This window comes from Siphateles boraxobius, unplaced genomic scaffold, assembly GCF_051911475.1.
Source record: "Siphateles boraxobius isolate OS27281-9 unplaced genomic scaffold, OSU_SipBor_1 73, whole genome shotgun sequence".
Classification (NCBI taxonomy): domain Eukaryota; kingdom Metazoa; phylum Chordata; class Actinopteri; order Cypriniformes; family Leuciscidae; genus Siphateles; species Siphateles boraxobius.
In genome coordinates, this window is record NW_027509201.1 from 2,945,001 (window position 1) to 2,972,500 (window position 27,500).

A 27,500-nucleotide genomic window follows, 5' to 3' on the forward strand; every position below is an offset into this window, starting at 1 on the left:
GGCTCTCATAGTGAAACACGCACAGCCCACCCTGGCACTTGTATTGTCGGCTGGGAATTTATATTGTCGAATAAAACAGCAAGTAGATATTCTGTTTTAGAAGGGCCTCCTCATACCTCATTTACATCAAGGTCGTTTTTATGAGTGTTTAGTAATTGTTGGTCCCATTCACTGCTCCTGGAGCTCCATCTGCATCTGAAACAACATTGAATCACTATGAATCACATTTTTAAAATAGTTTTTTCTACATTAAGGGTTTAAGTTACTTAAACCAGCTGTGCATACTGCTTTTTTTAATGGGTTACCGAGTTAGGTGTGTTAAGATGATATGCCTGTGGAAACATTGTGGGAGAAATTACTGTAGTCTGTGTTTGTGTCTTTCCCCTGAGTTTGCATGTTTCAGGCCTGTCTAGAAAATGAAGACAGGATACCTTTATATTCACTGTGCTGTATATTTATAAATGGGTCTTTTCTGTTATGAAGTACTTTTTGAACTTTATGTTTGAGTTGTAATTAAAGAAGTATTGCTATAAAAACATTTACCAGACTTTCAAAAATCTGCTTTGATCAGGCACTTTAACTTGATTCATTGTGAATAAAAAGAACATGCCGAACATATTCTAAAGAGGTAAAGTTGGTTAATAAAGTTAATAAAGAGCCAAACCTTGACCTCTTAGTTAATTCCCATAAAAAGTAATGTTACTTCCTGTAATTTCACTGTGGACACTGGCTTTTGTTAGTTAAAAGGAATTTTTAAAAAATGGAAAATGATACTGAGGACACAGGGGGGAAAATACAATTAAAAAATATATTCCCAGGAAGAAATGTTTTTGAGAAATCTCAAGTGAAAAAGTAAAGAAACACATGGAATATTTCTTAATAATCTGCTATAATTTTTCATGTTAGAGTAACCAAAATGGCATAACCAAAAGGTGTAAAACAAACTATGATTTTATATTTATAATTTTGAGTTTAAAATTGAATCCAAAATATTAAGACATACACTACCATAAAAATGTTTGGGATCAGTAAGACTTTAAAGATATTAATACTTTTATTCAGCAAGGAACCATTCAACTGATCTAAAGTGACAGTAAAGACATTTATAATGTTAAAAAATATATATTTTAAAATAAATGCAGGGTTTTTCAAACATGTGTTAAAAAAAGTATCTTGCTCTAATGTCTTTGAGACATTTGTGTTCATACAGCATGTTATTCCAGACATTGAATGATGAATTGAGCATATCTGAAGGAAAGAGCAGCATCAAAATAAGTTTATTCATGATGGTGCTCAGTGTTCTGAGTCAGTGTGCGTTCATGCAGTTACTGGTTACCCATTGAGCCTCACATTGATCCACAGATAAAGCACACAACAGGAGGTGTCGTGATAGATCTGCACGCTGATAGCCTGAACACGACGCCACGTCCCTCCTGTTTTGATATGGATGAAGCTGATCTGGATTCCGTACAATCAGTCAACCAGCGCATTCATAAAGCTATTCCTAAATGTGCAATGTTGTCAGGTCTAATTCACAGAAATCTGTGCTTATTTCATCAATAATTGAGCATGTTGATTTGTACTTTTTAGACAAGAAATGGATGTTACTTTACAGGCATGCTCTGATCTCCCACGTGAACTCTACTTTATGAGTGTGATTTAGTATCGAAATCTAGCAACCCAGAATTGTGGGAACTTGAGACAGGCACTAAATGTGTCATTTACTGGTGATTTGTATTCATAAAAGAGGTCATGTGTGGAGCATGTGGTCTGTGTAATGTTTAAGAGGTGCATAGGAAAGAATCACTGCAAAACCCGGACTGTGCTGCCATCTAGTGGACAAGATGAGATGCCACGTAGTCTAACATACACAGAAGCCTGGGTTCTTCAATCTAAGGTACGTAGACAGAATATATGCAGTTGGGTGCATAAGATTCTCACCCCCTTTGCAGAATCTGGTAGATGTTTATCATGTAAAAATTGTACATATTTCAGGATCCCCCCCCCCCCCCCCCCCATATATATTGATTAAAAGAATATTCCAGGTTCAATGCAAGTTAGGCTCATTCAACAGTATTGTGATGATCCGCCTACCTGTTTGTATGATATGATATGCCACTGCGGATACAGGTAATAAAAATGTAGCATTCCAATTAATTGCGGAATGCATAAATTCATTAAGCCTGCATATGCTTGGGATGAACCTATTTAATTTTATTGTGTGTTCGGGAAGTTGCAGTGACTAAAACAGCAAAAATGTATGGTGAAAGTGTGTAAAGTCTGTGTTTAGGCTATAAGCTAATGCAATTTGTAGAAGAACTTTTACTTTAAAGCGGCAGTCCGTAACCTTTTTTGTGTTTAAACTGTACAAAATGTAGCCTATATAATGAGCGAGTAGGCTACATCATGAATCCATTTTCCAAACCGTGTTTTTGTCTTATTCTGAATCACTACACCTATATTAAGAGTTTATATTCGGACTATTTTAGACTGGTTCGGTTCGTACCACTGACTCGTCATTGGCATAAACAGAGAAAGTAACTCGGCTACATTGTTCTTCTGCAAGACGCATGCAGTTCTGTTTTTTAACCGCTAGAGTGCCAAAAGCTACGGACTGCAGTTTTAAATAAATGTTAATTAAACAGTAGCCTAAATTATTCCTGACCCTTTTTGATGAAAAGTATATGGTGTCGATTCGACAACTCCGGTGGAGTCGACTCCAAAAAAACTTGGATTCGAATCTGCTACCCCTGTTCTCTGCGCGCGCAACTGCAGTGACGTGGCTGTGACGTCAGCTTCCAAATGGTCATTTGCTCATTAACGCGGTTGACTGATACCTGACGGTGATTCGCGAAGTTAAACCAACACCCGTGGAATGCCATTCAAGTTGTGAGTCTAACTCTACTGTATTTTAGGATGAATTAAACTGCTATATTTTAAAAAAACGCATTACGGGGTGTTTGAGACTGAGTGTATAACGTTCAGTGAAAATTTTAATTAAAGGTATGTTTCCTCACTCTAGTGTAAGTTAGGCCTGCCCCCATATAGAGATTTTATGGCTGTGTTATATAACTGGCACGTTTAACGTTACCTTCGGTTTGTCCAGTGTGACAGCAGCGTTGATCTGGTTTCACACTCATTTGATTCCATCGAACCCTCGTGCATTTTATGTGCACAAACGTGCACATCGCATGATAGAAAACAGAACTCGTTTTTTTATTATTAGTATTAATTTGGTGCTGTTATGCGCTGCAAAGTAAAGGACACAAGAGTTTACTGTGCGTGCGTCCCTCGAAGACTTGCAAAGACTTCTTCCTTTTGAGGAGAAAGCTGATTCCACTCACTCTGCACGATTACACTACAGTCACTTTCGATTGTATCATCAAACTACAATGCCCTACATTATTTTGTTGAATTAATGATGCCCAGGCTACTTTACTTCCTGAACAAGTGCGCACATGTTTGAGTTTTTTTTTTTCACATTCACGCAAATCGATCCACAGTTCTAGAACTTCCAGTGCAACCGAACACATAGACGAACTCCTCCTGGTGGTCTCACAGGTCTGCATGATGATGACAACTTTAACATTACCGGTTTATGTGAACCGCACCCTGTTTCGAATTAAACAGCCAGTGTGAAAGCACCCTTAAAGGGATAGTTCATCCAAAAATGAAAATTATCCCATGATTTACTCATCCTCAAGCATCCTAGGTGTATGACATTCTTCCTTCAGACAAACCTAATCGGAGTTATATTAAAAATATCATTGCTCTTCCTAGCTTTATAATACTAGTCAATGGCGGTTCTGATTTTGAAGTCCGAAAAAGTGCATCCGTCATAAAAGTACTCCATACGACTCCAGAGGGTTAATAAATGCCTTCCGAAGCAAAGTGATGGGCTTTTGTAAGAAAAATATCCATATTTAAAATTTTATAAACTAAAATAACTTCTGGCAGAAGCCACTTACGCCAAAAGAGTAACCCCCCCATTTATGGCGTAGGATGTAGCATAAGCTTTGACGCAAGTTGTGGTTCAAACAAATAAGACTGGGCAACAAACTCCAGTTCCTCTTCTCTTTTATTGAAATCCTTCAACATTTCTCTTTAAAAATTTTAATTTTAGACTTCTAATTTGTGATCGATGTTTTGTTTGGTTGTGTCCTCTGCATTCGTCAATACGTCAAGGTCAAGTGTTACTCTTTCGCCGTAAATTGATGTGTACAGACGTCTGTCGGAAGTTATTTTTAGTTTAAAAAGTTCTAAATATGGATATTTCAAACACAATTGCTTTGCTTCAGAAGGCCTTTATTAATCCCCTGGAGCTGTGTGGAGTACTTTTATGACGCACAGATACCCCTTCCAACCCCCCATACCCCCCCCCCCCCCAAAAGAAGAGTCATATACACCTAGGTCCTAGGATGACTTGAGGGTGAGTAAATTATGGGATCATTTTCTGCACAAAAAAACATTTGTACCACTTGACAACACGGCATACATAATGTGGGATCTCAACAACTTTGTCAAGATCTTGTGTGATGTTTTGAGAATTGAGCAGCAAGGTGTATTTACAGGAGGGCAAATGTGTTTCTAAATTTTAAATGTATGTATAGTGCTTTTCAGGATGATGCAGATATATAGTGAATTTTTCTGAAACTTGAAGTAGGAAATATTGATTCATTTTGTCATGTTTGTACAGGAGCCACACCTGTTCTGATTTCAAAAGATTCCAAACCGCTATTATTCTACAGTGAATCGTCCACTGGGTTTGAAAACTCCAGAATGGCAGAATCTCTTTTTCATACTCAAAATCATTTAAAATGTCCGATCTGTCTGAATCTGCTTAAGAACCCAGTGACTACATCCTGTGGGCACAGTTTCTGCATGGACTGTATTAAGAGCTGCTGGGACCAGGAGATTCATAGAGGCGTTTACAGCTGTCCTACATGCAGGACCACATTCAACCAAAGACCAGCTCTCAGCAGAAGCACTGTACTGGCTGATATTTTAGAGGGAATGAAGCCGAATGCTCCAGCTAGGCCTGTGACATGTGATGTTTGCAAAGGAAGAAAAGTAAAAGCCATCAAGTCTTGTTTGGTTTGTTTGGCTTCTTACTGCCAAACCCACGTTCGTCCTCATTATGAGTCTAAAGCTTTTAAAAAGCACAAGCTGGTAAAAACTTCCCCAAATCTACAGCATCAGATCTGCACTCGCCATCATAAAGCACTGGAGATTTACTGCTACAATGACCAGAACTGTATTTGTGTAGTTTGTATGGGGAATCAGCCCAGTGGACATAAAACGGTCTCAGCTGCAGCTGAAATGGCAAAAAAACAGGTAAGATGAGGTCATTTTATTTAATATATACTTTATGAAGATTGTTCTCAATTACATGCACTTCATTGAGCTGTTTCTACTAACCTTTACTTAGAGGCCAGTTTTAGATTAAGAACTTTTCTGCAGTATTCAACAGTTGCTTAAGAACAGGATTCTTATTGATTGTGAATTCATCCACAGGAGGAACTGAAAATAATGAAGAGGGATTTCATTCAGAAAACCACTGACTTGAAGAAGGAGGTTCATCAGTGCAAGAAAGCTGTGATCACTTTTAAGGTAGGTGTTATTGACCGCTAAAATGAGGGTTGAACAAGTTGAGAAATTGAAGTTCTATTATAGCCAAACAGCTGCTAACAGATGAATGCTAACAACATCATTGTGCTGGTTAAAATAAAGTCAGTGGTCCTTTCCTTGTCCTGTTCCTATCTTATTGTTTTCTGTCTATCCAGGGTTCTCAAGTCTCACGCATTGGCGTGAGACACACGCAATTCAACCAGTTCACACGCTCACACGCCACACCGTGTATTTCTCACGCTGAAATGGCAATGCCAACCCAGTTGTCCTGCAAGCTTTATATATAACGTTATATATGAGGCGCAGCACACAAAGTGAAGTTTCCTGCCGCCAGCACGTATCTCGGCCAGATTGCATTCGTTACTAGGCAACGTAGATGCGCGAACACACGAAAGTTGACAGAACTTTCTCGGCCACCGTACGCTCATTACTAGGTAACCAACAACATCGCGCGAACACGTCGTAATGGAGAAGCTAAGTTGGAAGAAAGCTTGTCTAACATTTTTAGGCTAGAACATTTAATATATAGCCCATCGTATACATTATTATTGATGCAGGCAAAAACTCTACAACTACCTTACAACCAGGACAGAAGCTTTGGCTCCGTTTGGCTAGCTTACGTTATCTGAAACTAAGGGAAATGTTAGTGGGTATGGGAAGGAATGAAGATGTATTCATTTTATTTTAAATTATATATTATACGGTATTAATAGTCTTTCTAGTTACATTAAGGCTACATTTATTAAAGCAAAGTATTCTGGGTAATATTTTATATCCTGTCAAATCATATTTACAATTTTATTATATTTTTGTAATTTTTATGTATATTTAAATTTTGAAATATAACATTAAGGAGTATATTTGATGCGATGAATTGCTCTGTCATTTATCCGATTTATTGTTATTTCAATTTGTGCTGGACTGGTTAATTATGAACAATTGGTAAAAGCGGGGGCGGGGCTCCATTGGGGCTCCTCCCCTAACCGCATGTGATCTCACTCCAAGATTTTGATAAAACTTGAGAACCCTGCTATCTCTACTGTCCTAACAAATGCATTTGGAAACATTTGATGATATCATTTGGCGATATGTTTGTCTAAATGAGAGAAAATAAAACTCGCTTTTGGTGTCACTCAGTGGACATTTTACTTGGAATCTGCTGCTATACATAACTGCAGGTTATTTCCATTTTTTATTTAGAAGGGACTAAAATGATTTGCATTTATTCGTTATGAGATCAGACTTAATATTGTCTGTCAGCATGCAGCCAGATGTTGCTACTGTATTACAGAACTACCAGCAGGGACGAACCAGAAAAACTCACTTCACTAATAGAAACCCTTTAGTTCCTCCATAATTTCACTGTAGGACCATTGAATGGCATAGATTAGAGTTGATCCTGCCTATTAATAAAGATTATGGATCAATAAAAGAAATTAACGAACTAATAATAAAAAAATATTTTAAAGCACTTTCTCAGTTAATGTTAATTTCAACATTTATCAATACATTATTGAAATAAAAAAAATGTTTTAATCAAAGGCAACTTAATTCTCAATAATATGATTAAAGTGTGGCGGATGGCTTATGCTTTAAGGGTTATGCTACACACCTCTCGCCATACACACCTATACACAATCCAGATTTCCTACCTGGGTTGAGTGATGGGCTAACACTCTGGAAGAAACAAGGGATTTGTGTTATAAGTGATTGTTTCAAAGTATAATATTGACAGGAAGCACTTCTTTACATATAACCAAATACATAGCATTGTGTCAAAGCTAAAGGATTATCCAGGCGGCCTTGTTCGGTCTACAATAGAGGAACCGCTTAACAAACTGTCATCTTCTCGATCAGTACTTAGCTGTTTTTATAATATTCGAACAAGGATAATTTAGAGAATGTTAGAAGACTATGGGAAACTGTAAGAAATACACAAAGCAGATTGGGGAATGGTATGTGTGACACCTTATTTAAGCAGACAATGCATCCTGGGAAATGTAGTTTAAAATGCTGCACAGATTACATATAACTCTGGTTCGCAGACACAAAATGAACCCCAATTTATCCAGCCTATGCAAGATAGCAGAGGGAGCACTTATGCACTGCTTCTGGGGATGTTTTAAGGTTCAGCAATTCTGGGTGGGGGTTTGTCTAGAAGTGGGTATAATTTTTTCCTGTTCTGTACAATTAGGGCCAAAGATATTTTTACTGGGACTTAGTGAGGAACTCTCTCATGGTCTTATAAAAGAGAAACTCTTTACATTCTACCGGATCTGGGGCCCCTTTCTAAAATACCTAGGTGTAGATGCGGAACATATTCATTCAGCTATCCCTGGGAATTCAAAATTTAGCCTGGAAGGGGTAAAATTTGGTTGGCTGTAAAAAAAAAAAAAAAAAAAAAAAAAAAAAAAAAAAAAAAAAAAATATATATATATATATATATATATATATATATATTATTTATTTATTTATTTATTTTTGTATTCTTTTCAGGTATATCCCTCAAGTTTTCTTTGATTGTGATGTATTCTTCTGTAATGTACCAAATACATTTTTTTTTTAAATTCTCTTCAGAGTTTGATACGTATATTAACAGATTTCCAAGTCAAGGATAACAGATAAGGGATACAGATTGAGGTTTCATGTTTCACTTGTGATGTGCTTCCTCGCTTTGTTCTTTTCTATTTATTTGTTTCGAATAATGCCTAAAATTGCACAAAAAAAATATTATTAATTTTCCTGAGCAAACAAGAGCAACCAACAACAGGTTTTTTCAACTAACATTAAGATGCTTATTGGGATGGTTAATGCATTAACTAATGGGACCTTATTGTAAAGTGTTACCAAAATGTTGACCAAGTGTTGTGTGTGTGTGTGTTGTGACAGCGCTCTGCACAGGTAGCAGTGGAGAACAGTGACCAAATCTTCACCGAGATCATCCGCTCCATTCAGAACATACAAGCCGAGGTGAGAGAGAAGATCCGAGCTCAGGAGAACAAGGAAGTACGAGATGCAGAGAATCACATACAGAGACTGGAGGAGGAGATCGTCAAACTACACAAGGAGAATTGTAAAGTGGAGCCACTTTTATGCACAGAGAATCAAGTTTATTTCTTCCAGGTGGTGAAAAATATCTAGAGGATGGTTATTTTTGCTGCATTGTTGATTCTGACATTTTGTAGAACTTTTTTTTTTTTCTTCTTCCAGTTGCAGAAGTACTACTGCTTCTATTCTGGAGTTGTCCCGTACAATTCATTCAGGGATGTTAATAACCTGACATTTCAGAGAGTAAACCAATCCCTCTCAGAGCTGAAAAGACAACTGGATGAAGTCTGTGAAGAGCAAATGCGTGAAATATTATACGAAGGTAAAAATTACATTTTCAACTGTGTTTTATGCTTTTTTTTTGGCAGTTCGGCCTTTCCCCATTCATGTAAATAAGAGCTGAACTTGCATTTTTAGCAATATCTACCTCTGGGTTATTACTATTATGGCTGAAAGTGGACAGTCTGGCCTTAAAGGGACAGACGGATTTAAATTATGCCATAAGGTGTCTATTATAAAGACCGCTGACTGTAAATGAGTTTAAATCTCAGCTGTTCCTCAACAGCTGTATAATATTCATCATGATGTTATTCATCATACATTTATTCAAGAGAAATTTCACATTGTAATTTCACATGTGTTTGTAGTTGCTGATGTCCAAATATTCCAGGATGGTAAGTACATCATTCTTCTATTATTATATTATATGCCACTCTCTTATGCTTTAGTTCTTGTTTTCTCCGTGGCAAAATATTTTAATATCCACTACTTCGGAAATCAAACAGGCTCACATTAGACTTGATCATTTGTAGCACTTAACTGTCTCAAGTTTGTTCTCTTAATGCATGGTTAATTTTTTTTTTAAAATATAGATGATCTCTCAGAGGAAGATGAGATGGTTGACGAGGATTTTTGGTAAAGGTATTTATTACAAATAAGTTATTGTAACTGCACTTTTTCTGTTGGAAACATCATCTTTCCAAAAATGTGAGTTTTTATTGCATTTGCTGAGATGTTCATTAAATAAACAAGGCCTAAAATAAATGACCAAATGAATGAAGCTTTGGTGAACGTAATAATAATTATATATGTAAAAATAATTATATATGTGTATATGTTTATTTTATGTAAGCTTGCTCCTTAAAGTATGAACTTTGATTGCAGGGGCTTTGAGGATCAGATGCTTCCGGCTATACCTTGATGACCCTTCAAAACATCTGGACATCATCATTCTTTCCTATAGAAAAATAAAATATGTGACAGCACCAAAGTTAGAGATGGTCTGCATCCAGGTCCTTGTAAAACTAGATTATTACATTAAGGATTATATATTATAATTAGTAACATGTCTTTAAATACTATTACACAGGTGGGATTTCCAAATAAAGCTTTACAATTTCTTTTTCAGTCAGCCAGTTATATTTACTTCTATAGCACATTTAAACCAACAAATGTTGCCTCAAAGCACTGATCAATAAATCCAAACATGTATCAGATTACACACATTCACAAGGACGGTTCAAATAAACACTGTTGCTCATAGATAGTTCCAAAGGCTGCAGAGAAAAGGAATGTCTTAAGAAAATACTTTTAGCCATATAGTCCCTTACAAACAAATAATGAAATTCTTTTAACTGGCTTCCTTTTCAATAGAAAATGTAGTTCGAGAGACCAGGGGCTTAAACCATGAAGCCGGTTTAGGTGGCTGGCCAGGTCGGTTTCGGTTTAGTTTGTGCCGACCCTAGGTTTTAAACCCCATTAAAGTGGCTCTGCTTTTATTGGTGTTCATAGCTATAATAACTTGCGCTCCATGGCTAACCTGCTCCAGGTTAGGTTATGTTCTGAGTAAAAGATCTCAAAGGGAAATTGGATCAATCAGCTTTGAGCACCATTTGCAGTTTCACTTAGAAGTGAGTGTTTATCTTCGAGTGACACTCTGTCACTCACATGAGATCCACCAATAGCAAACCACAACCATCTAATCAATTGTCCATGGACAAAATCAAGTTCCATGGTAAAAAAAAAATCTAGTTCGAAAAGCCATTTCTTTTGAATATACGTCACATGGAAGAAAATACTATCGCGCCTTCATTTCATGCCGGCTTAAAATATTGGTCTATAATTATTTTTATTTGTTCAAACTAAAACTCACTGGCCCCTATTCAATAACTCTGAAGAATATGTAAATGAGCACATTCATTGATGGCAAACGACAGTTTTCTGTGTCCCAATTCACATAATATTCCTCCTAAATTTGTCCAAATCCAAGTATGATGAAATGAGTATTGATCCAAAGATGCTGGATAAATACGTTAGAATCCGGAGTACAGATCCATGCACACTCTTAACAGCTAATATAGGCTATGCGAAATGATTTGCATAAAATATATGCGAAATATTTATTTTTAGAATTGCCTGAAAAACCATCTCATGCAAGCGTAAACTTTTTTGCTATAAATGGTAGTTTTTGCGATATTGACGTGTTTCCAATGTCCGCAGTGTTGGAATGAAAGTGTGTGAGACCTGATGCACGAATCTTTATTCTCTATCCTCTGCAACACGGTTTAAGATTGATTAAATATGGTTAAGTTTAAAGCACATACTTCACACTCATTCATTCAAATATTTTAAAAGACTGGAATAGTGCAAGTGATCCTTTGAAATAACAGGTAGCCTATGAATTGATCAGTTTGAGAAAAACACTGTTAATGAGAAGACGAGCACTGGACTGATGCAGGTTAGTAGGGAAATATGTAGGCTATTTATTATTCAGAATACACAGCTGGAAAGAAAATATATTTTGTAATTTTAAAACCATTTCGGTGTTATGCCACTGTTGTTCCCTATGCGTCCAGTAGGTGGAGGCTGTACAGCGACACGAATTGAGGTATGTTAAATAATCTGCTAAAGACAAGTTATTGTTTAGCAATGATGCAACATTTATTATTTATAAGCTATTAGCTAGATAAAGCTAGGGTAGGTAGATATCCATTCAGTTCTATATATCAATGGATGGGTCTATAATTTATTTCGAGAGACAAAAAGTTCTTGACGGTCAGGTTGATGTTCTGTCTGGCTCAAACTAGCTAACCACGTGAAGGTTTAGCTTCCCCTAGTCTTCTCTACACACTTTCAAAAATAATTTCCTTTTGTTGCCTAGTCTTTAGCTTGCGTGAGATGGCCTCTTATCAATACCCTGTTTACTACTTGCATTAAAACCTACATGATTTCGGGAGCAACATTACAGTAGATATTGAAAATATGTGAACTTATTTTTTTTTTTAGTCTATGGTGTGAACACAGAAAAGACACATTTATAATAGGCATATGTGTATTTAAATATCTCTAAGTAAAGAGTTGAACTGCACACTCACTCAAAATGTTGATTATTGCCAACGTCATACATGATAAAACCCACATTAAACGTTACATTAAAAAAATATCAGTGAGAAGGAGCACTTTGACAGGAGGATAGAAAAACAGTTAAATGTCAAAAGCTGCACACAGATCCACCAAGATGAATACTGGGGATTTGGAAACTGCTCTTGCCAGTCTCAGAGAAGGGAGGGAAACATGAAAGGAAGGCATTAGGAAATTTTTACCTGTAGTAAGTCAGTCTGGTCACTAGGAACGTATACTACAACCTTTGGAATATTAATCCTTTTGGTGAATTACAGTAATTTTCAAAAAAATTGTTTAAATTGTTTTAACAATTTTTTTTTAATAAAATTACTGTAATTCACCGAAAGTTGTTTTTCTTTTTTCCCCAAAGTTGTAGTATACTGTACGTTCCTAGTTACTGACTTGGTAAAATTGTGCCAATACCTCGGTTAATCTAAGTCAGTTTGGTCACTAGGAACGTACTATAACCTTTGGAACATGGAGGGGAAAAAAACTTTTGGTGAATTGCAGTAGTTTATAAAAAAATAACTGTTTACATACAGCAATAGCCTACATTCAGGCAGGTATTGGCGCAATTCCACCTGTAGTAAGTCAGTCTGGTCACTAGGAACGTACTACAACCTTTGGAACATGAAGAAAAAAACCTTTTGGTAAATTTCAGGAAAAAAAAACTTGCACTGTACAATCGAGATATTGCCAGAGGCTCATATAGCATACAGCAAGTCAGTCGGCCCACTAGGCATTTACTAGAGCTTCCAGAAGAGATCAGATGTGCTCCTACCGTAGTCACATTCAAATCCAGACTCAAAACACATCTGTTTAACTGTGCATTTAGTGAATGAGCACTGTGCCACTGTTTGTCTGACTGTTTGCACTGTATTTTATTTTATGTTTTAATTATTCTGATGTCATTTGATTATTTCTGTATTTTATCTTTTATTCTAAACTGTTTTAATTATTCTGATTTCTTTTGATTATTTTAATTTCTTCTATGTAAAGCACTTTGAATTACCATTGTGTATGAAATGTGCTATATAAATAAACTTGCCTTGCCTTGCCTTACTATAACCTTGTAAATATAGTTCATTTGAATGAATGATTGGACGTTTATATTTTTTGACTGTGTGGAATTTGCTGACAGTCCCTTTAGCAGCCTATAGGCGAATATGCAGCAAACTAGCGCTGCGTCCCAATTCGCCTACTTATACTACGACCTATAAGTATGTACTCTTTTTGTGAAGAAAACGTACATACTTTTGAGTGTGTAGCAAAAGAGTAGGCAAGCTTCGGGACATACTACTTCGATATCTTTAACGGACAGCTCTGTCGCGTGCGTCCAGCCACCGTAAACTGCCCTGTCAATCATCTTGTCACAGTTAAAATCCTCCATTCAATCTAATTTAATTTCCTACCGTTTCGGAGAGAAATGTTGTGGCACCTTGGTCTGCAGCCGTGGGTCATTAATGCGGTGACTCTCCTCATGTGTTTGCAATTTGAATGTAATGATGCATTTAAAAGTTAATGGCTAAACGTATCTTTACAAAAGTTCACAATGCTGCTGCAGATGCAACATAATGTAGACAACATTGAATAAATAATTTTTCGTCATGTTAGATACTGATAATTACCCACTCAAACCCCTTTATCTAAACCTTTCTACATAACCACCGGACTCGCGCGTCCTCCATGTCTGTAGTTTTTTAACACTTTTCACTTGTGTTTGTAGTTCTAATCGAATCCTCGTCCAACGCGCGATGGGTTGTGGGCAATATCAGCCGTTAGAGTGCGCATCGATCTGCACTTCGGATTCTGACCGGAAAAAAGTAGACCATCCGGGTATCTTTGGAACACTCATTTCAACATACTACGATTTGGGGCGTACTAATTCTAATTTCGAATACTATTTAGGACGGATAGTATGCGAATTGGGACGCAGCATAACTTTACCGCGCTACGCAAGCTTCCTGTTCCGTTCAGTGCTTTGCTTCTATGCAAATCATCGTCAGGCACTCACTGTCACTAGCAGCACCTGTGAAATGCCAGCCGCGTTGTAAGTCTGTCTCTCTACTGCACTCAACTAAATTTCAATTTAAAAACACATTACGGGGTTATGTGCCCAGAAGTAATAAAAGTGTGTTTGTGTGCATTGGTGAAAATCAAATAAAGGATATTTCCCGTACTGTACTGTAGCCTACCTCAGCAGACGCAAGTTAAGTTATATGGCAGCATTGTTTTGTGCAGATGCTGTGTGTGTAGTAGGCTAGGTCTACACTAAGGAAGCTTGTTGCCGCCTCAAAAGAAAAAGAAAGGGATTGCGACGTGTTATCACACAGTTCTGACTTTTTTCCTCTGCTGTTACTTCATATGAATTTTGAGGAATACAGAAATTTGACCTCCCCCCTCAGAATTGTGAGGCTAAACTGGTTTTAAACCTTTTTTAACTTATAAAATCAGAGTAGTACGGAGAGATTAGATTTAGATGGAGGGATATCTAAAAAAAAATGTATGATAAACTTTATAAAATCTTCCAAACCGTGTACCGTTCTGAACTTGTTTAGCAAGCCCTTTTGCGAATGTTTAAGAATACGATGCGTTTCTGATTTTTACATTTATTTGTAGCCTATAATGTTTTTCAGAATAGTGCAGATGTATAGTGAACTCTTCAGAAAATGTTTAGTTAGTGCAGAAGTGATTTTTTTTTGCCATTTATAATTATATTATAATTTTCATTTGGTTATGTTTGTACAGGAGCCCCACCCATTCTGATTCCAAACTGCTGTTATTTTACAGTGAATCTTGGGTTTGAAAGCACCAAAATGGCAGAATCTCTCTTTGAACCTGAAAATCATTTCAACTGCCCGATCTGTCTGAATCTGCTTAAGAACCCAGTGACTACATCCTGTGGGCACAGTTTCTGCATGGACTGTATTAAGAGCTGCTGGGACCAGGAGATTCATAGAGGCGTTTACAGCTGTCCTACATGCAGGACCACATTCAACCAAAGACCAGCTCTCAGCAGAAGCACTGTACTGGCTGATATTTTAGAGGGAATAATACAGGAATATCCAGCTGGACCTGGAGATGTGACGTGTGATGTTTGCAAAGGAAGAAAATTAAAAGCCATCAAGTCTTGTTTGGTTTGTTTGGCTTCTTACTGCCAAACTCATGTTTGTCCTCATTATGAGTCTAAAGCTTTTAAAAAGCACAAGCTGGTAAAAGCTTCCCCAAATCTACAGCATCAGATCTGCACTCGCCATCATAAAGCACTGGAGATTTACTGTTATAAGCACCAGAAGTGTATTTGTGTAGTTTGTATGGGGAATCAGCACAGTGGACATAAAACCGTCTCAGCTGCAGCTGAAATGGCAAAAAAACAGGTACAGTAAGATGTGTGTATGTATAGCTCTAAAAAAAATTAGACCACTGCAAAATTAGCAGTTTCTCTGGATTTATTATTATATTTATCTGTTTGAGGTAAATGAATATTTTTGATTTATTCTACAAACTACTAACAACATATCAATAAATAACATTGTCATTTAGAGAATTTATTTGCAGAAAATGACATCTGGTCAAAGGAATGAAAAAATATCTCGAATAATGCAAAGAAAACAAGTTTATCTTAATTTTTAAACAACTTCAAACTACATGATAGGGAGCATGCTAAGGAGCTTGAAAGCTATGATTGGAGATCACGATTATTCCCCCAAATATTGATTTCTAAACTCTTCCAAAGTTAAAACATTAGTATTGTGTGGTTTAAAAATGAAGATAAACTTGTTTTGCAATATTCAAGGTCTGAAAATGAATCCTTTTTCGTTATTTTGACCATTTGTCATTTTCTGTAAGAAAAGAAAATGCTCTAAATGACTATTTTTATCTGAAATTTGGAGGAAATGCTGTCAGTAGTTTGTAGAATAAATGAAAATGTTTGTTTCACTCAAACAAATACATAACAAATCCAGAGAAACCAAACAGATACAAATAAATAACGAATCCAGAGAAACTGCTAATTTTGCAGTGGTCTCTTAATTGTTTTCAGAGCTCTGTGTGTGTGTAATAAAAAAAAAAATATATATATAAAATTTAAGTAATTTTATATTGCAAACCAAGAAAATGAACAGCAGATTCATGTACAAATACAAATAAACTGCTTGCATAAAGAACAGGATTCTTATTGGTTGTGAATTCTTCCTCAGGGGGAACTGAAAATAAAAAAGAGGGATTTCATCCGGCAAACCAATGACATACACAAGGAGATTCAGCAGTGTACGAAAAATTTAAACTTTCACAAGGTATGCTCATTAAGCTGTGATGCATAACTGCAGGAATATTTTTGAAATTTGCATAAATGTATGTACTGCACAGTTATGTTTTCTGTCTTTACACTTTTTAGGACATCAACCAATGAATGGCTTACCTTATAGTTTACTCTGCATATTGAGGAAAAGGATTATAGATAGGAGAAAGTATTTTAACATCAAATATCGCACTCACATTGTATGTTTTAGCTACTGTATATGATCTGTCAATGTGTCAGGAGTTTGAAAAGTGTTTTGTGTGTTGTGACAGCGCTCTGCACAGGCAGCAGTGGAGAACAGTGACCGAATCTTCACCGAGATCATCCGCTCCATTCAGAACATGCAAGCCGAGGTGAGAGAGAAGATCCGAGCTCAGGAGAACAAGGAAGTACGAGATGCAGAGAATCACATACAGAGACTGGAGGAGGAGATCGTCAAACTACACAAGGAGAATTGTAAAGTGGAGCCACTTTTACGTACTGAGGATCACGTTTATTTCTTCCAGGTAAAACTATTTTTTTTATTTTTTATTTTCTTTTCATTTATTCTGTGTTGATTCTTGTTTGAAAGGTATTGTTTTTATATCCAATTACAGAATTACGCTTCCTGTTCTACATTCAGTCAGCGTAAAGCCTCACCCAGGAAGATTAATGACATCCTGACATTTGAGAATGTAGAGAAATCTGTATCCCACCTGAAGATGCAACTGCACAAACTCTGTGAAGAACACATGGGCAGAGTATCAAAGACAGGTGAAATAACAATTTCAAGAACTATTCTGCTTTTTAAAAGTACTCCATTTTTACCCAACTTTTCATCCGTATCAAATCTGCCGAGTGGCCTGATGCAATACATTAAAGTAAGCAAACAAAAAAGTACAGTGTGTTGTCTCAACTTAATCTATAAATAAATCTAACTATATAATGGAACAGTTTGAGATGGAGTGCTTATTGGCAGCTAAATTCACCACAACATTGGAGACAGACTATATATAGATATAAAGTTATAACGATATAAATGGGTGAAGTCACATTGCTGTGGGAGTGTGGACTGAAAACTGTTCCTCAAATGTTGTATAACATTGTCATGCATCTGACTGATGCAGCGAATTCCCACATAAGTGAAAATTGTATATCTGTCTTCATAGTTGCTGATGTCCAAATATTTAAAAAAAGGATCCATAGCAGTAAGTACACCTTTCTATCAGAAAAAGCAAACACACATTTTTTGACTTAACATCATTCAATACTATAGGCCATAGGTCGTTCTTGTTTCAACAATCAATACTCATCAAGGAATTCAAAGATGCTCACATTATACTTAGCAAATAACTGTAATGTTTGAGTCCTTTACTCACTGAGACATGCATGTTTTTCTGGGGGTTTTTTAGATCGAGATTGGCATCTGTTGCTGGAGGAGATATTGCTGGAGGAGATGGATTCGTAAGTGAATTTATGAATTTCAAACCACACTTATTATACTTTCTAATCTTTTTCTTTTTTCTTTAAAAAAGTGATTGCAGTGGCTGAGATATTTTATTAATCATAGATATTTCCTGTCATATTTCCATGTATTATCACTTAGAGCTTGTCTAAGACATGTTCACTCTAACACACAGCCTTAATTGTTTTATTGCTTTAATAAAACAGCAATAAGAGAAAAGACACAAAGGTTAAATAAATAATATTTTAATAATCAATTCTTCCACTATGTAATGTAGTTAATAAGGTTTCAGCAAAGTACATGCTGAAAATTAGTACATTCATATAATATTAAATTGTTTTGTGATTATGTCTTTGTGTTTAATTAACCCTTGAACGTGAAACATCCATTTTTACAGACTGTTTGTCAGTTTTTAGTGTTTTATCATATCTGTATGCACATTTTCTGTAGTTGATTTAGCAACTACTATTTTCTATGTAAAAACATATTTCTAAAAAATATGATTGTTTGAATATGACTTTGATTGCAGTGACGAGGATTTGGATTCGGATTGGGAATGATAGACTGCATCTACCAAAGGACATTGTTACTGAATGGGTAGATTACATTAGCATAATACTTAAATGGCTATAAAACTGTTGCTCAGTTACTCAGTAAATTTTGTGATAATTCTAAAAAACATTTGAACAGAACAATGGATTTTTTGGAATGGCTCATTGACTAATTAACCTAAATGTTTGGAGGTGCCATACAAAATATTGTCAAATTCCAGCACTAGGTGGTGCTATAACAGAAATGTTCTCATAATTCTGCAACCATTTGATGATGGAAGTTGAAATTCAGCCTGCTATTTCTTTGTTATACATGTGTGAAAACAAACTCATTTGTCCAGAGATCATCTGTACAAATCAACAACAAATGAAATGCTAAAATTTCAACTGGTAGGCTATTTCAATAGTAAGCAGATAATAATGGTATTATAATTAGATTTGAGTATAACCCACAAATAATTATAAGATAATATAAATATATCATGTTTGTTTTTGTGTCTTCAAATTTTGTAAAAGTCAGCCTTAATGTGGTGCTATAATACAGGAATGTATATATTTTTTTTACTTTAACTCAGGAACTATTGAAAAAAAAAAGTGTATATATGTCGCATAATATCCATTTTTGCCTTTGGAAAATTAAAAATATCTCCGTAACAATTGGACTGTTTAGCTGTTTTTTCTTGCATATTTGAATGAACTTCACTTGGGTAAATCACGTTCAATAATTCCACTCAGACGTTACACCCCATAAAAATGCAGTAACTAGCCTGACCCAGCAGAAGGTCAACACTCTCTCTGAGGACACACTGGTGAGGGTTAGTGTGATCACAAATCCATTTCAACTCCATTCCCTGCTGTATTTAGTACTAACAAAATACAATTCAAGATAAAGAACAAGATACTCCACATTCACGGATTTCGAGAAAGTGATATATTTAATGTTTGTTGTGTTGGTGTTGTAATCTGCACGCAAGGGTAAAACACTTTTAACTGATAGTTCAACCAAAAAGGAAAATTCTGTCATTCACTCAGCCTTATTTTATCCCAAACCTAAATGAGTTTCTTTCTTCTGTTGAAGATGTGTGGAAGATATTTTTAAGAATGTTGGTAGCCAGAGAGTTGACAGGTTGAACGGTCCTCAAGTGAGTGATGACAACATTTTCATTTTAGGGTGAACTATCCCAAAGTGGACTTCCACTTAATTACCAGGAATATCAACGTTCAATTAATTTTAACAGTCATTACGAAATAAACTCCACAATACTAATAGTATTACATCTGCAGGAAGCATCAGATGTAGAAAAGACTGATGAGTTATTAACTTGTACACCTTCTAGAACTCCAGCATCTGAAGTTTGTTCCTGCTGCTTTTGGACTCTTTTATGGGGTGTTTATTTGACTTACCCGAGCAGCTTATTGATAAAGAGAAGAAATCCTGACGGAATGAGCCATGAAGAAAAAGCACCAATCTTGATCAAAACACTGAGGAAAGCTTGTAAAAGGCTATCATCGTTTATAGTAAATTCTAACGTTCTCATGTCATTCCAAACTTGTATGACTTGCTTTCTTCTGTGGAACTCAAGAGCTGATATTCTGAAGAATGCTGGGGAAAAAACAGACCTTATACACTAAAAAAATTGCAACTTGAATATTTCAGTCATTTAAACTTAAATTACATTAAACTAACTTTAAAAAACTAGTTAATCTTGTATAACTTAATAAAAAAGTTCAAAATCGCTTGACTTATTTTAATGTTTAAGCAATGTAAAAACATGTTGTCATAACTCATTGATCATATCTTTTTTTTATATATTTTTTGTTCCACAGAAGTATGAATGCATACAATATGAGGGAAATAATTTAATTCGCCAAAAAATGAACTAACATTCTTAACCCGGAAACATTCCCTTTTTTTTCGTCTGAAAGATCTTGAATGTCAGAATATCTCTATTCTTTGTTCAATTCAAAACATCTTTGTGATAATGAAGGTGTTTGATATTGTTCTTAATATAAAAATATAAAAAAATGAGAAAAACAAATACAATGGGGGTCAAACATTTATTTGGCCTAATCGTACAACATCTTATTAACACTTGGAAATGTTAGCAAAATAAAGAGTCAGAAAATGTATGTACAGAGACTTAACAGAACAAAAATATATATTTGATAAAAGCAGTGGTTTAATTCCCCTTTGTCGTAAAGTTTGAAATGTGTAGCTAGATCTGATTAAAACTGTAAAGCATCATTAAAAACAGACTAAGACTAAAACCTATATTCACTCGCCCAGATCTTCTGACTCCCTACAGTTTTCAGGGCTAAAAATTGGAATGTAGAGCTATTTAAACACTTTTTAAAAAAAAAATTGTTTTTTTTTTGTAGTTTTACATTGTCCTTTAACCAACTCCTAAGAGGACAATTTGCCATTTCACTCATCAGCCCTGAAAAATCAAGGATCTGATGAAGTTTAAAAGAGAAAAATGACTGAAAAGTTTGTGAACAGGGAGCCACGCTCTTCCATCCGCTGCTTTTCCTCTGAGGTGGAAAATCCATCAGTCATCAATCCATACACAGACCATTACAGGCCCCATTCCCAACAAAGCTCTTGACGTGCAGCACCATGGACTGGCACGGGTCAGGAACACACCACTGAATAGTGACCGTTATCAGCAAAGGTGGTAAAAGAACTTGGATACTCTGTAGTATTGCTGTAACTGTAAGATTGTGGCTCAAGTCTCATATATTTATATATATATATATTTCAATCTCGAAAAGAAAAAAAAGGATAAAGATAAACAGTCTAGGTTGCCACAGAGAAGTGAGGTCACTCTGTAGCCGGGTCCGAGGTTGTGGTGGGCGTGGTCTCTTCAACAGGGGCGGGGCTATCGTCAGATTTCGTAGTTTCCTCTGTGGGCGCGGCTTCTGTTTCCTGGGCGGGCTCTTCTGCTTTTGGCTCCTCCTCTGCTTTAGGCTCCTCCACTGCTTTAGGCTGCTCCTCTGCTTTAGGCTCCGCCTCCACCTCAGGTGCCGTTGTCTCATTGGTCACCTCCTCCACTGGCTCCTCCTCTTTGGTCTCGGTAGCAGCCTGGCCGTTCTCCTCGGGTTTGTCTTCGGTTGTGGGCGTGGCTGCGGTCGCGCTCTCTGCTGCCTCCTCGCTTCCCTTTTTGTTCTTCTTCAGGGAAATACCTTTGAATTTGAAGGAGTTCTTCAGTGAGAATTTCTTCTTCTTCTTGGTTTCCTTTGGAGCTTCCCCGTCGGATTTGGTGGCTTCACCCTCGGTAGCAGGCGCGGCTTCAATCCCGTCTCCCGCCTCCGTTTTTTCGACCTCCTCCTCCTTGGAAACCTCCGCGGTTCCGTTTCCATCTGCGGCCACGGCTTCTCCATCTGGCTTGGTGGAAACGTCGCCGTTGGTTTTCACATGGCCATTTTCCTGAAGAGATAAGCAGAAACAGGGTAGATAAGCCAAATGCATCTTGGCACACACACAGAGACAGAAAAAAGCAAAGGGGTTATGCTGGCAAATGCTTGTTTTTATAGTTATAGTGAGTATGAAATGCTTGCTGCTTTGTAGTATAGTTTATAGCAAAAATAATTAAAGCATTTCATTTTAACCTGTAGTGATCGCACTCATTTTTATTTTGATCCAATACCAAGTATAGCATCAAAGCATATAGTGTGTGTGTGTGTGTGTGTATATATATATACTGCTATTGTTATTTATAAATAAATAATACAATCAATAGTTAAAACACTTCAATATAGAATTAGACCTCTCAATACAAAAATATCAGAAGAATTGAGATTTCAAGATCAATCTGCCCATCACAAACCCCTAAAATATTTCAAATTAGATATTAATTACAGCATGTTAGTGAATACCTAGAAAATACTGTTTTTCAGGCAGAAAAGAATGTGAGGACAGAGGACTGCTGCATTACATTAAAAACCGAAGCAACACGCAGTTTAACATCGTGTAATTACACACTGCGTGCGCTAGGGGCGGTGTTCCACTAAATATCACCTACAGCTCAGAAAACCAGCCACTGCCAGACAGAACAAAGAAAAGGGAGACAGCAACCGAAGATGGCATTTAAAACGATATCTGGCTCTTTAACACCTCCTTTTTTTTTACATTTACTGGAATTCGGCCATTCAGGTGATGTATCAACCGAGCACTTTAGCCCTGAGATATGGTCACTATCTCGTTTCAATTATTGGGGTCTTTAAATCACACACATAAAGATGCATGTGAAATAATACATTTAGTTAATTAATAAAAAGAAGAGCTCTCTCATTACATATGGAGGGGGAAGGGTGCATATGCATTAAGGGGTATGGATAGAATGAGTGTTAATGAAGTACCAGAGGAATGGTCCATGCATTCACACACTCATGCATTGCATTGTTTGCAGATCAGCAGAAGCGCTCTGCATCATTTGCATGCAGCTCTGCAACCTTTTGTTCTCCATTCGGGTTACTGCCAGTTTCAGTGCCAGCACACAACCACAGAGTCTGCCTGATAACTAGCTAAAGCAACTAAAATATGGTCTCAGAAAACACAATCCTTAAAAACAAATCAAAGAGAGAGAGAGAGTTTAAATACAGATTTTCTACCCTAAACTCACAAAATTACGAAAGCCATCAACTCAAAATCTTCTTTCGGTACTGAGATGATAGCTTATTGTCGCCATAACCAATTGGATTATTTTAAAAAAATGACCACAAATTCCAATATGAATTTGTTAAAAACTAATTGTTAGATAAATGTGATCAATAAAATGGGGAAAAATCATTGGTAAGATGCCATTTCAAATGTATCAGAAAGCTGCTCGATCAGTCATAAAAGTGCTTGGAATAGATCCTCACCTGACCATTGGCTTTATCAGCCACGGCTTTTCCGTCCACTGTAGCTTCACCTTTAGTCAACTGAGCACCCATCCTCCTTTGTGTCTTCTTCAAAGAGATAAAAATGAAAATAAAGGCAGAAAATACCCAGAGGGTCCTTAAATTCAAACCCACACAGTAGAGAGGGCGAGCGAGCGCTTAGATTCCTGGTGTGTGTTTTGAACTGCTGTGCTCAGCAGACAGAAATAAAGGCTGGTTTCTGGTAGTAAATCCACACGGCTCTGCGAGGAGAGCAAACTAAGAGTTTCACAGCTACAAGTGTGAGTATTTGTCTGTGTGACTCCACCCAGAAGCTACGCTGCCCAATCTGCACCAGAGGGCTGGAGCTTCATCTGCCCCTTTCAAACACACTCCTGTAGAGCTTCAGCTTTACTCCACTGGATGGATGGATGCACTACTGTTATTAGGAGCTTTATTGGACATTTTATAATTATTTGAACAGTACAGTATTCACAGCCTCATCATTTGTCTATAAGATGAGATATAAAACACATTTTTAAAAATGTAAATTCACAGTATTAAATGAAGCGAACATAGGAATGAGTATTAAATTATTTCATTACTTTGGTAAAATCCGATGTCATTTGTCATGCTGCATTAACTTGGCAATTAAAAATGGGCAATTTATTAATATTCTAGATGTTTCTTTATTTTTACTTGATCTAGTTTAAATTTATTAAACTAAACATGATTTTTTTTAATCATTTTGTTTTAATCGTTAATGAATTTATATATTTTTTTCCTTTCTTTCTATTATGGTTTCATCCTATAGAAAAGCCAGTCATTTGATGACATCATCGTACAGGAAGTGGCATCATTTTGATCATCAGTGAGTATCAGCAATGGAATGAATGGATTCTGTGATGTTGGTTTGCAAAAACACGCCGTCCTGTAAAATGAAAGTACATTTGGTTTGATAATATCAGCATTTTAAAAGATAGCTGATCTCTCAATCCCTCACTGAGCAATGGCTAATGTTAGCTCTTCCGTTCTGTTCCTTTTCTTGCCGTTGTGTAAACAATCAAGCTGTAACTGTAGTTTGACCAGAATGTGTTTTTCAATGTCTATATTTAATTGAAATTCTTTGTTAAAGCATATCAGGAGTGAGCCATTTTTATTTATTTTTTATGGTTTATGCATTCACACCTCCACCGTGTTACGGCCCATATTTGTGTGATATTATTATGACCTTACTTGTGTGATTTGAGAAACCCATTCCAGTGAACACTATAGATGAGTGCATGGCAGCTTTTGTTTTTACCCCTGCAGTTGCGTAGCAACAGATAAAAATACATAGACATAAGATGATTTATTGATGGTCAGCAAAACAGATTACACTTGAGAAGCATTTTTTCCGACAAAATGAGCGAAGCCTAAAACCCACAAACATTTTGCATTTGAAGCATATGTAAATAGGAATAAAACAGTAAACCGCCACTACTGTATTATATTTGATACGCAAATACCTCTAAATTATCAACATGATCTAAACATGAAAAACCTGTTGTACACAATTATGCCTTCTGTGTCTGATTGATACTTGATACCATTTTTAGCAAGTAAAAGGCCTTTTTGTGTAATTCTATATGTCCACAGGTCATGGTTCATGTGGCTTTTTTGCAGTGAAATTTTGAATGAAGTAAACGTAAGAATAACTTTTATGTTATCAGAATCAGAAAAGGCTTTATTGCCAATATGCTTACACATACAAGGAATTTGATTAAAAAAAAAAAAAAATACACAATATATAAATAGACAACAAAATTAAAAAATGAAAATATATAAAATAAATGAAAATAAAAATAGATAACATATCAGTAATATTTCAATATATTACTAATATTTCAAGGTGAACATTTACTGGACAGAAGCAACTTTACTTGATTAATAAAACCTTTTTTATATATATATAATGTTAAAATGTATCAAATATGATCCATCAGGCTTTTAAGGAAGGATTATTTGTTCGTCTCTCAATCATCATTGTATTGCATTTTATGTTTTGCCCCCCAAAATAAAAACTACAGAGCTTTGATAATAAAACTAAGCATTTAAATATTGTCTTAATAAGATATAGAAATGGCAGATATAACAATTGATATTTATATGCATTTTATATAGGTAGTCTGCTAAACGGTTACAAAGATCTCATTGATTTACACTACAAGCAATCAGAATTTCATCTTACTTTTTGGCAATATAAATATCAGAAACTACACCAAATTGCATATTTTAGCTCAATTTGGGCCTCCTGAAGTGTGAGATCCATACTTTCACTATATCATACTATATGAGCTGGATGTATCTGGATGTGATACCTAACAAAAAACACATATTAAGTACTGTACTTCTGCTATAAATGCTTTATTATGCATGCACTTTTTTTTGTCTGAGGGAAACAAAATAATTTTCCGTGCTAATTGATATTGTGATAGAGACGCTGTGGATTCGGCTTAAGTCAGCCTGAACCTGGAACAGAAGTGCTGGAACGGCACATGGTTTTGATGCCCCACCCACTGCAGTGATGATGACACTCAGCGCCCCTGACCCCCCGCCTCCGGTATGTGTGGAATGTGTTCGCCACCCAAAGATCCCTGCTGTCATTCAGCACAACACCGTCTGCACGCAGGGAAATGAGCCCCCGGGGCTGCTGGGTAATTCACCCCACGGCCTGGTGGGTCGACAGGGAAACAGAAGGGGTGGAGGTGGAACAAAATCCTCAAGAAAGAGCAGCATGTTCATGAAATTTACAAAGAAATTTTGTAGAAAAAGACATGCACTTACATGGAACATATCAACACAATGACATTTGGCTGTTAAGAAATTTAACCCATCCAGTCGCAGTGAGATAATAATGAGGAAGTGCAAAAGATACACTACTGTTCAAAAGCTTGTGATAGTAGTCAATGATTTATTTTTGTTTTTGGATAAACTAATACAGTTTTGAACTTAATCTATTCTTTAATTTTAGACATGGCAATTGTAGACAGATTCTTCCAACTCAAGCATGACTACAAGAAGCTGTGTGGGTTGGGGGGGGGGTTCTTAAGGTGTGTGTGGGGGGACTTTCCTTAAGGTGTGTGTGGGGGGACTTTTCTTAAGGTGTGTGTGGGGGGACTTTTCTTAAGAAAAGAGTTGGATTTAGAATAGATGGATGGAGGGGGAGGGGCAGAAACTTTGGAAAGAGAAATGGAGTGTGTGTGTCACAAAGATGGCAATCTTTGAAATCCTTGTCCTTCTTCAAAAACTGCTTATAAATCATATTAGAAGGTGTTTTTTGAAGATGTATAAATGCAGAAAGTTTTCTGTGATGGATAGGGTTTAGGGCTAGAAGAGACCAGTTAAAACATTATGTCTATGGAAATTCCTCATATTACATGGAAACCTAATGTGTTTGTGTGTGTGTGTGTGTGTGTGTGTGTGTGCGTGTGTGTGACAGAGAGAGAGAGAGAGAGAGAGAGAGAGAGAGAGACAAACAGCTGCAGTATAGATGTGTGTAGTGTAGAGCTGTAGTGTTAGTGGGTCAGTGTGCCAGCTGCAGTCTAAACATCTACATGTACTCTCTATCACAAACACTTCACTCAAATTCTTTAAGTAATATGTAAAGGGATCCAAAAATTCTGAGGCAACTATCAAAATATTTTCAGCACATTTTGACAAATATATATATATATATATATATATATATATATATATATATATATATATATATATATATGTATATATATATATATATATATCGGAGTTTTTACGCCTATATGCGCGCGGCCTGATGGCCAATCTTTTCTGATTGCACATTCCATAAGAGCAGTGTGTGAAGGTTCAATTTGCAGAGCAATAGCACAGATGTATTCTGCAATCCACACAACACAATGAGTGACATATCAGTGTTCAAACTGTTGGTGTGTGTCTCGCTGGCTCATCTGTGACCAGGACAGCAAGTCGTTTTGGTGTATCGAGAGCTATATGGTATCAGGGTAATGTCACCATCCAACAGGAGTAACTGTCGACGCTAAAGGAATCTGTCTGAAATGATGCCCAGGGGCTAACCCGTATCATCCATACAAAATCCAACTCCCAGCAGAATTAAATCCACATTTCAACTCTCCTGTTTCCACCAAAACTGTTCATCAGGAGCTCCACAGAGGTAATAGTCACGGTCGGGCTGCTATATCCAATCGGCATTTTCATTGGTGACAACAGTGCAAATCTTGGGATGTGGTCA

The 27,500-nt window shown here is 36.4% G+C and overlaps 3 protein-coding genes and 1 long non-coding RNA gene across 11 annotated transcripts in view; 3 read left to right on the top strand and 1 right to left on the bottom strand.

Annotated features, from left to right (window-relative positions):
* Window positions 1-13,141, top strand: part of LOC143724446 (tripartite motif-containing protein 29-like) — a 42,774-nt gene extending 29,633 nt beyond the window's left edge. For 2 of the 5 annotated variants that reach the window (XM_077217500.1, XM_077217503.1), the window contains exons 2-8: window positions 4,697-5,334; window positions 5,515-5,610; window positions 8,518-8,751; window positions 8,839-8,998; window positions 9,324-9,350; window positions 9,549-9,597; window positions 9,841-13,141. In XM_077217500.1, the coding sequence (XP_077073615.1) occupies window positions 4,697-5,334; window positions 5,515-5,610; window positions 8,518-8,751; window positions 8,839-8,998; window positions 9,324-9,350; window positions 9,549-9,595 (1,202 nt within the window). In that variant the 3' untranslated portion in view covers window positions 9,596-9,597; window positions 9,841-13,141. Of the gene's footprint in view, window positions 1-1,796; window positions 1,898-2,827; window positions 2,890-4,696; window positions 5,335-5,514; window positions 5,611-8,517; window positions 8,752-8,838; window positions 8,999-9,323; window positions 9,351-9,548; window positions 9,598-9,840 lie in introns of those variants that run through there. The other 3 variants (XM_077217502.1, XM_077217501.1, XM_077217504.1) reach the window with 3 other exon arrangements.
* Window positions 13,142-13,824: 683 nt separating this feature from the next.
* On the top strand, window positions 13,825-19,030 carry LOC143724448 (E3 ubiquitin/ISG15 ligase TRIM25-like). 4 transcript variants are annotated; one of them, XM_077217506.1, is made up of 8 exons: window positions 13,825-14,128; window positions 14,869-15,455; window positions 16,278-16,373; window positions 16,651-16,884; window positions 16,975-17,131; window positions 17,527-17,565; window positions 17,770-17,821; window positions 18,352-19,030. In XM_077217506.1, exons 1-8 carry the CDS (start codon window positions 14,068-14,070, stop codon window positions 18,380-18,382), a joined length of 1,257 nt encoding a protein of 418 aa, XP_077073621.1. In that variant the 5' UTR covers window positions 13,825-14,067; the 3' UTR covers window positions 18,383-19,030. The 4 variants fall into 4 exon arrangements, with proteins under 4 accessions (XP_077073621.1, XP_077073624.1, XP_077073620.1 ...); XM_077217509.1 differs by having other exon boundaries at window positions 13,832-14,128; window positions 14,827-15,455; XM_077217505.1 differs by lacking the exons at window positions 17,527-17,565; window positions 17,770-17,821; window positions 18,352-19,030 and having other exon boundaries at window positions 14,037-14,128; window positions 16,975-17,504.
* Window positions 19,031-20,417: 1,387 nt separating this feature from the next.
* Window positions 20,418-23,519, bottom strand: marcksl1a (MARCKS-like 1a). Its single transcript, XM_077217510.1, has 2 exons — window positions 23,237-23,519; window positions 20,418-21,800 (listed from the first exon to the last, which is right to left on the bottom strand). Exons 1-2 carry the CDS (start codon window positions 23,306-23,308, stop codon window positions 21,195-21,197), a joined length of 678 nt encoding a protein of 225 aa, XP_077073625.1. The 5' UTR covers window positions 23,309-23,519; the 3' UTR covers window positions 20,418-21,194.
* LOC143724451 (uncharacterized) lies at window positions 21,709-26,145 on the top strand. The gene is made up of 3 exons (XR_013197380.1): window positions 21,709-21,823; window positions 24,048-24,104; window positions 25,711-26,145. It is a non-coding gene; the product is annotated as an uncharacterized LOC143724451 (long non-coding RNA).
* Window positions 26,146-27,500: the final 1,355 nt, after the last annotated feature.

What these genes read in the sequence shown, in the direction of transcription:
- LOC143724448 (XM_077217505.1), top strand. Translation starts at nt 14,068, where the DNA reads ATGCAAATCATCGTCAGGCACTCACTGTCACTAGCAGCACCTGTGAAA. An exon ending in AAAATTTAAACTTTCACAAG is followed by an intron (nt 16,374 to 16,650) that starts GTATGCTCATTA and finishes GTGTTGTGACAG; the next exon opens with CGCTCTGCACAGGCAGCAGT. An exon ending in ATCACGTTTATTTCTTCCAG is followed by an intron (nt 16,885 to 16,974) that starts GTAAAACTATTT and finishes ATCCAATTACAG; the next exon opens with AATTACGCTTCCTGTTCTAC.
- marcksl1a (XM_077217510.1), bottom strand. Translation starts at nt 23,308, where the DNA reads ATGGGTGCTCAGTTGACTAAAGGTGAAGCTACAGTGGACGGAAAAGCC. An exon ending in CTGATAAAGCCAATGGTCAG is followed by an intron (nt 21,801 to 23,236) that starts GTGAGGATCTAT and finishes TTATCTCTTCAG; the next exon opens with GAAAATGGCCATGTGAAAAC.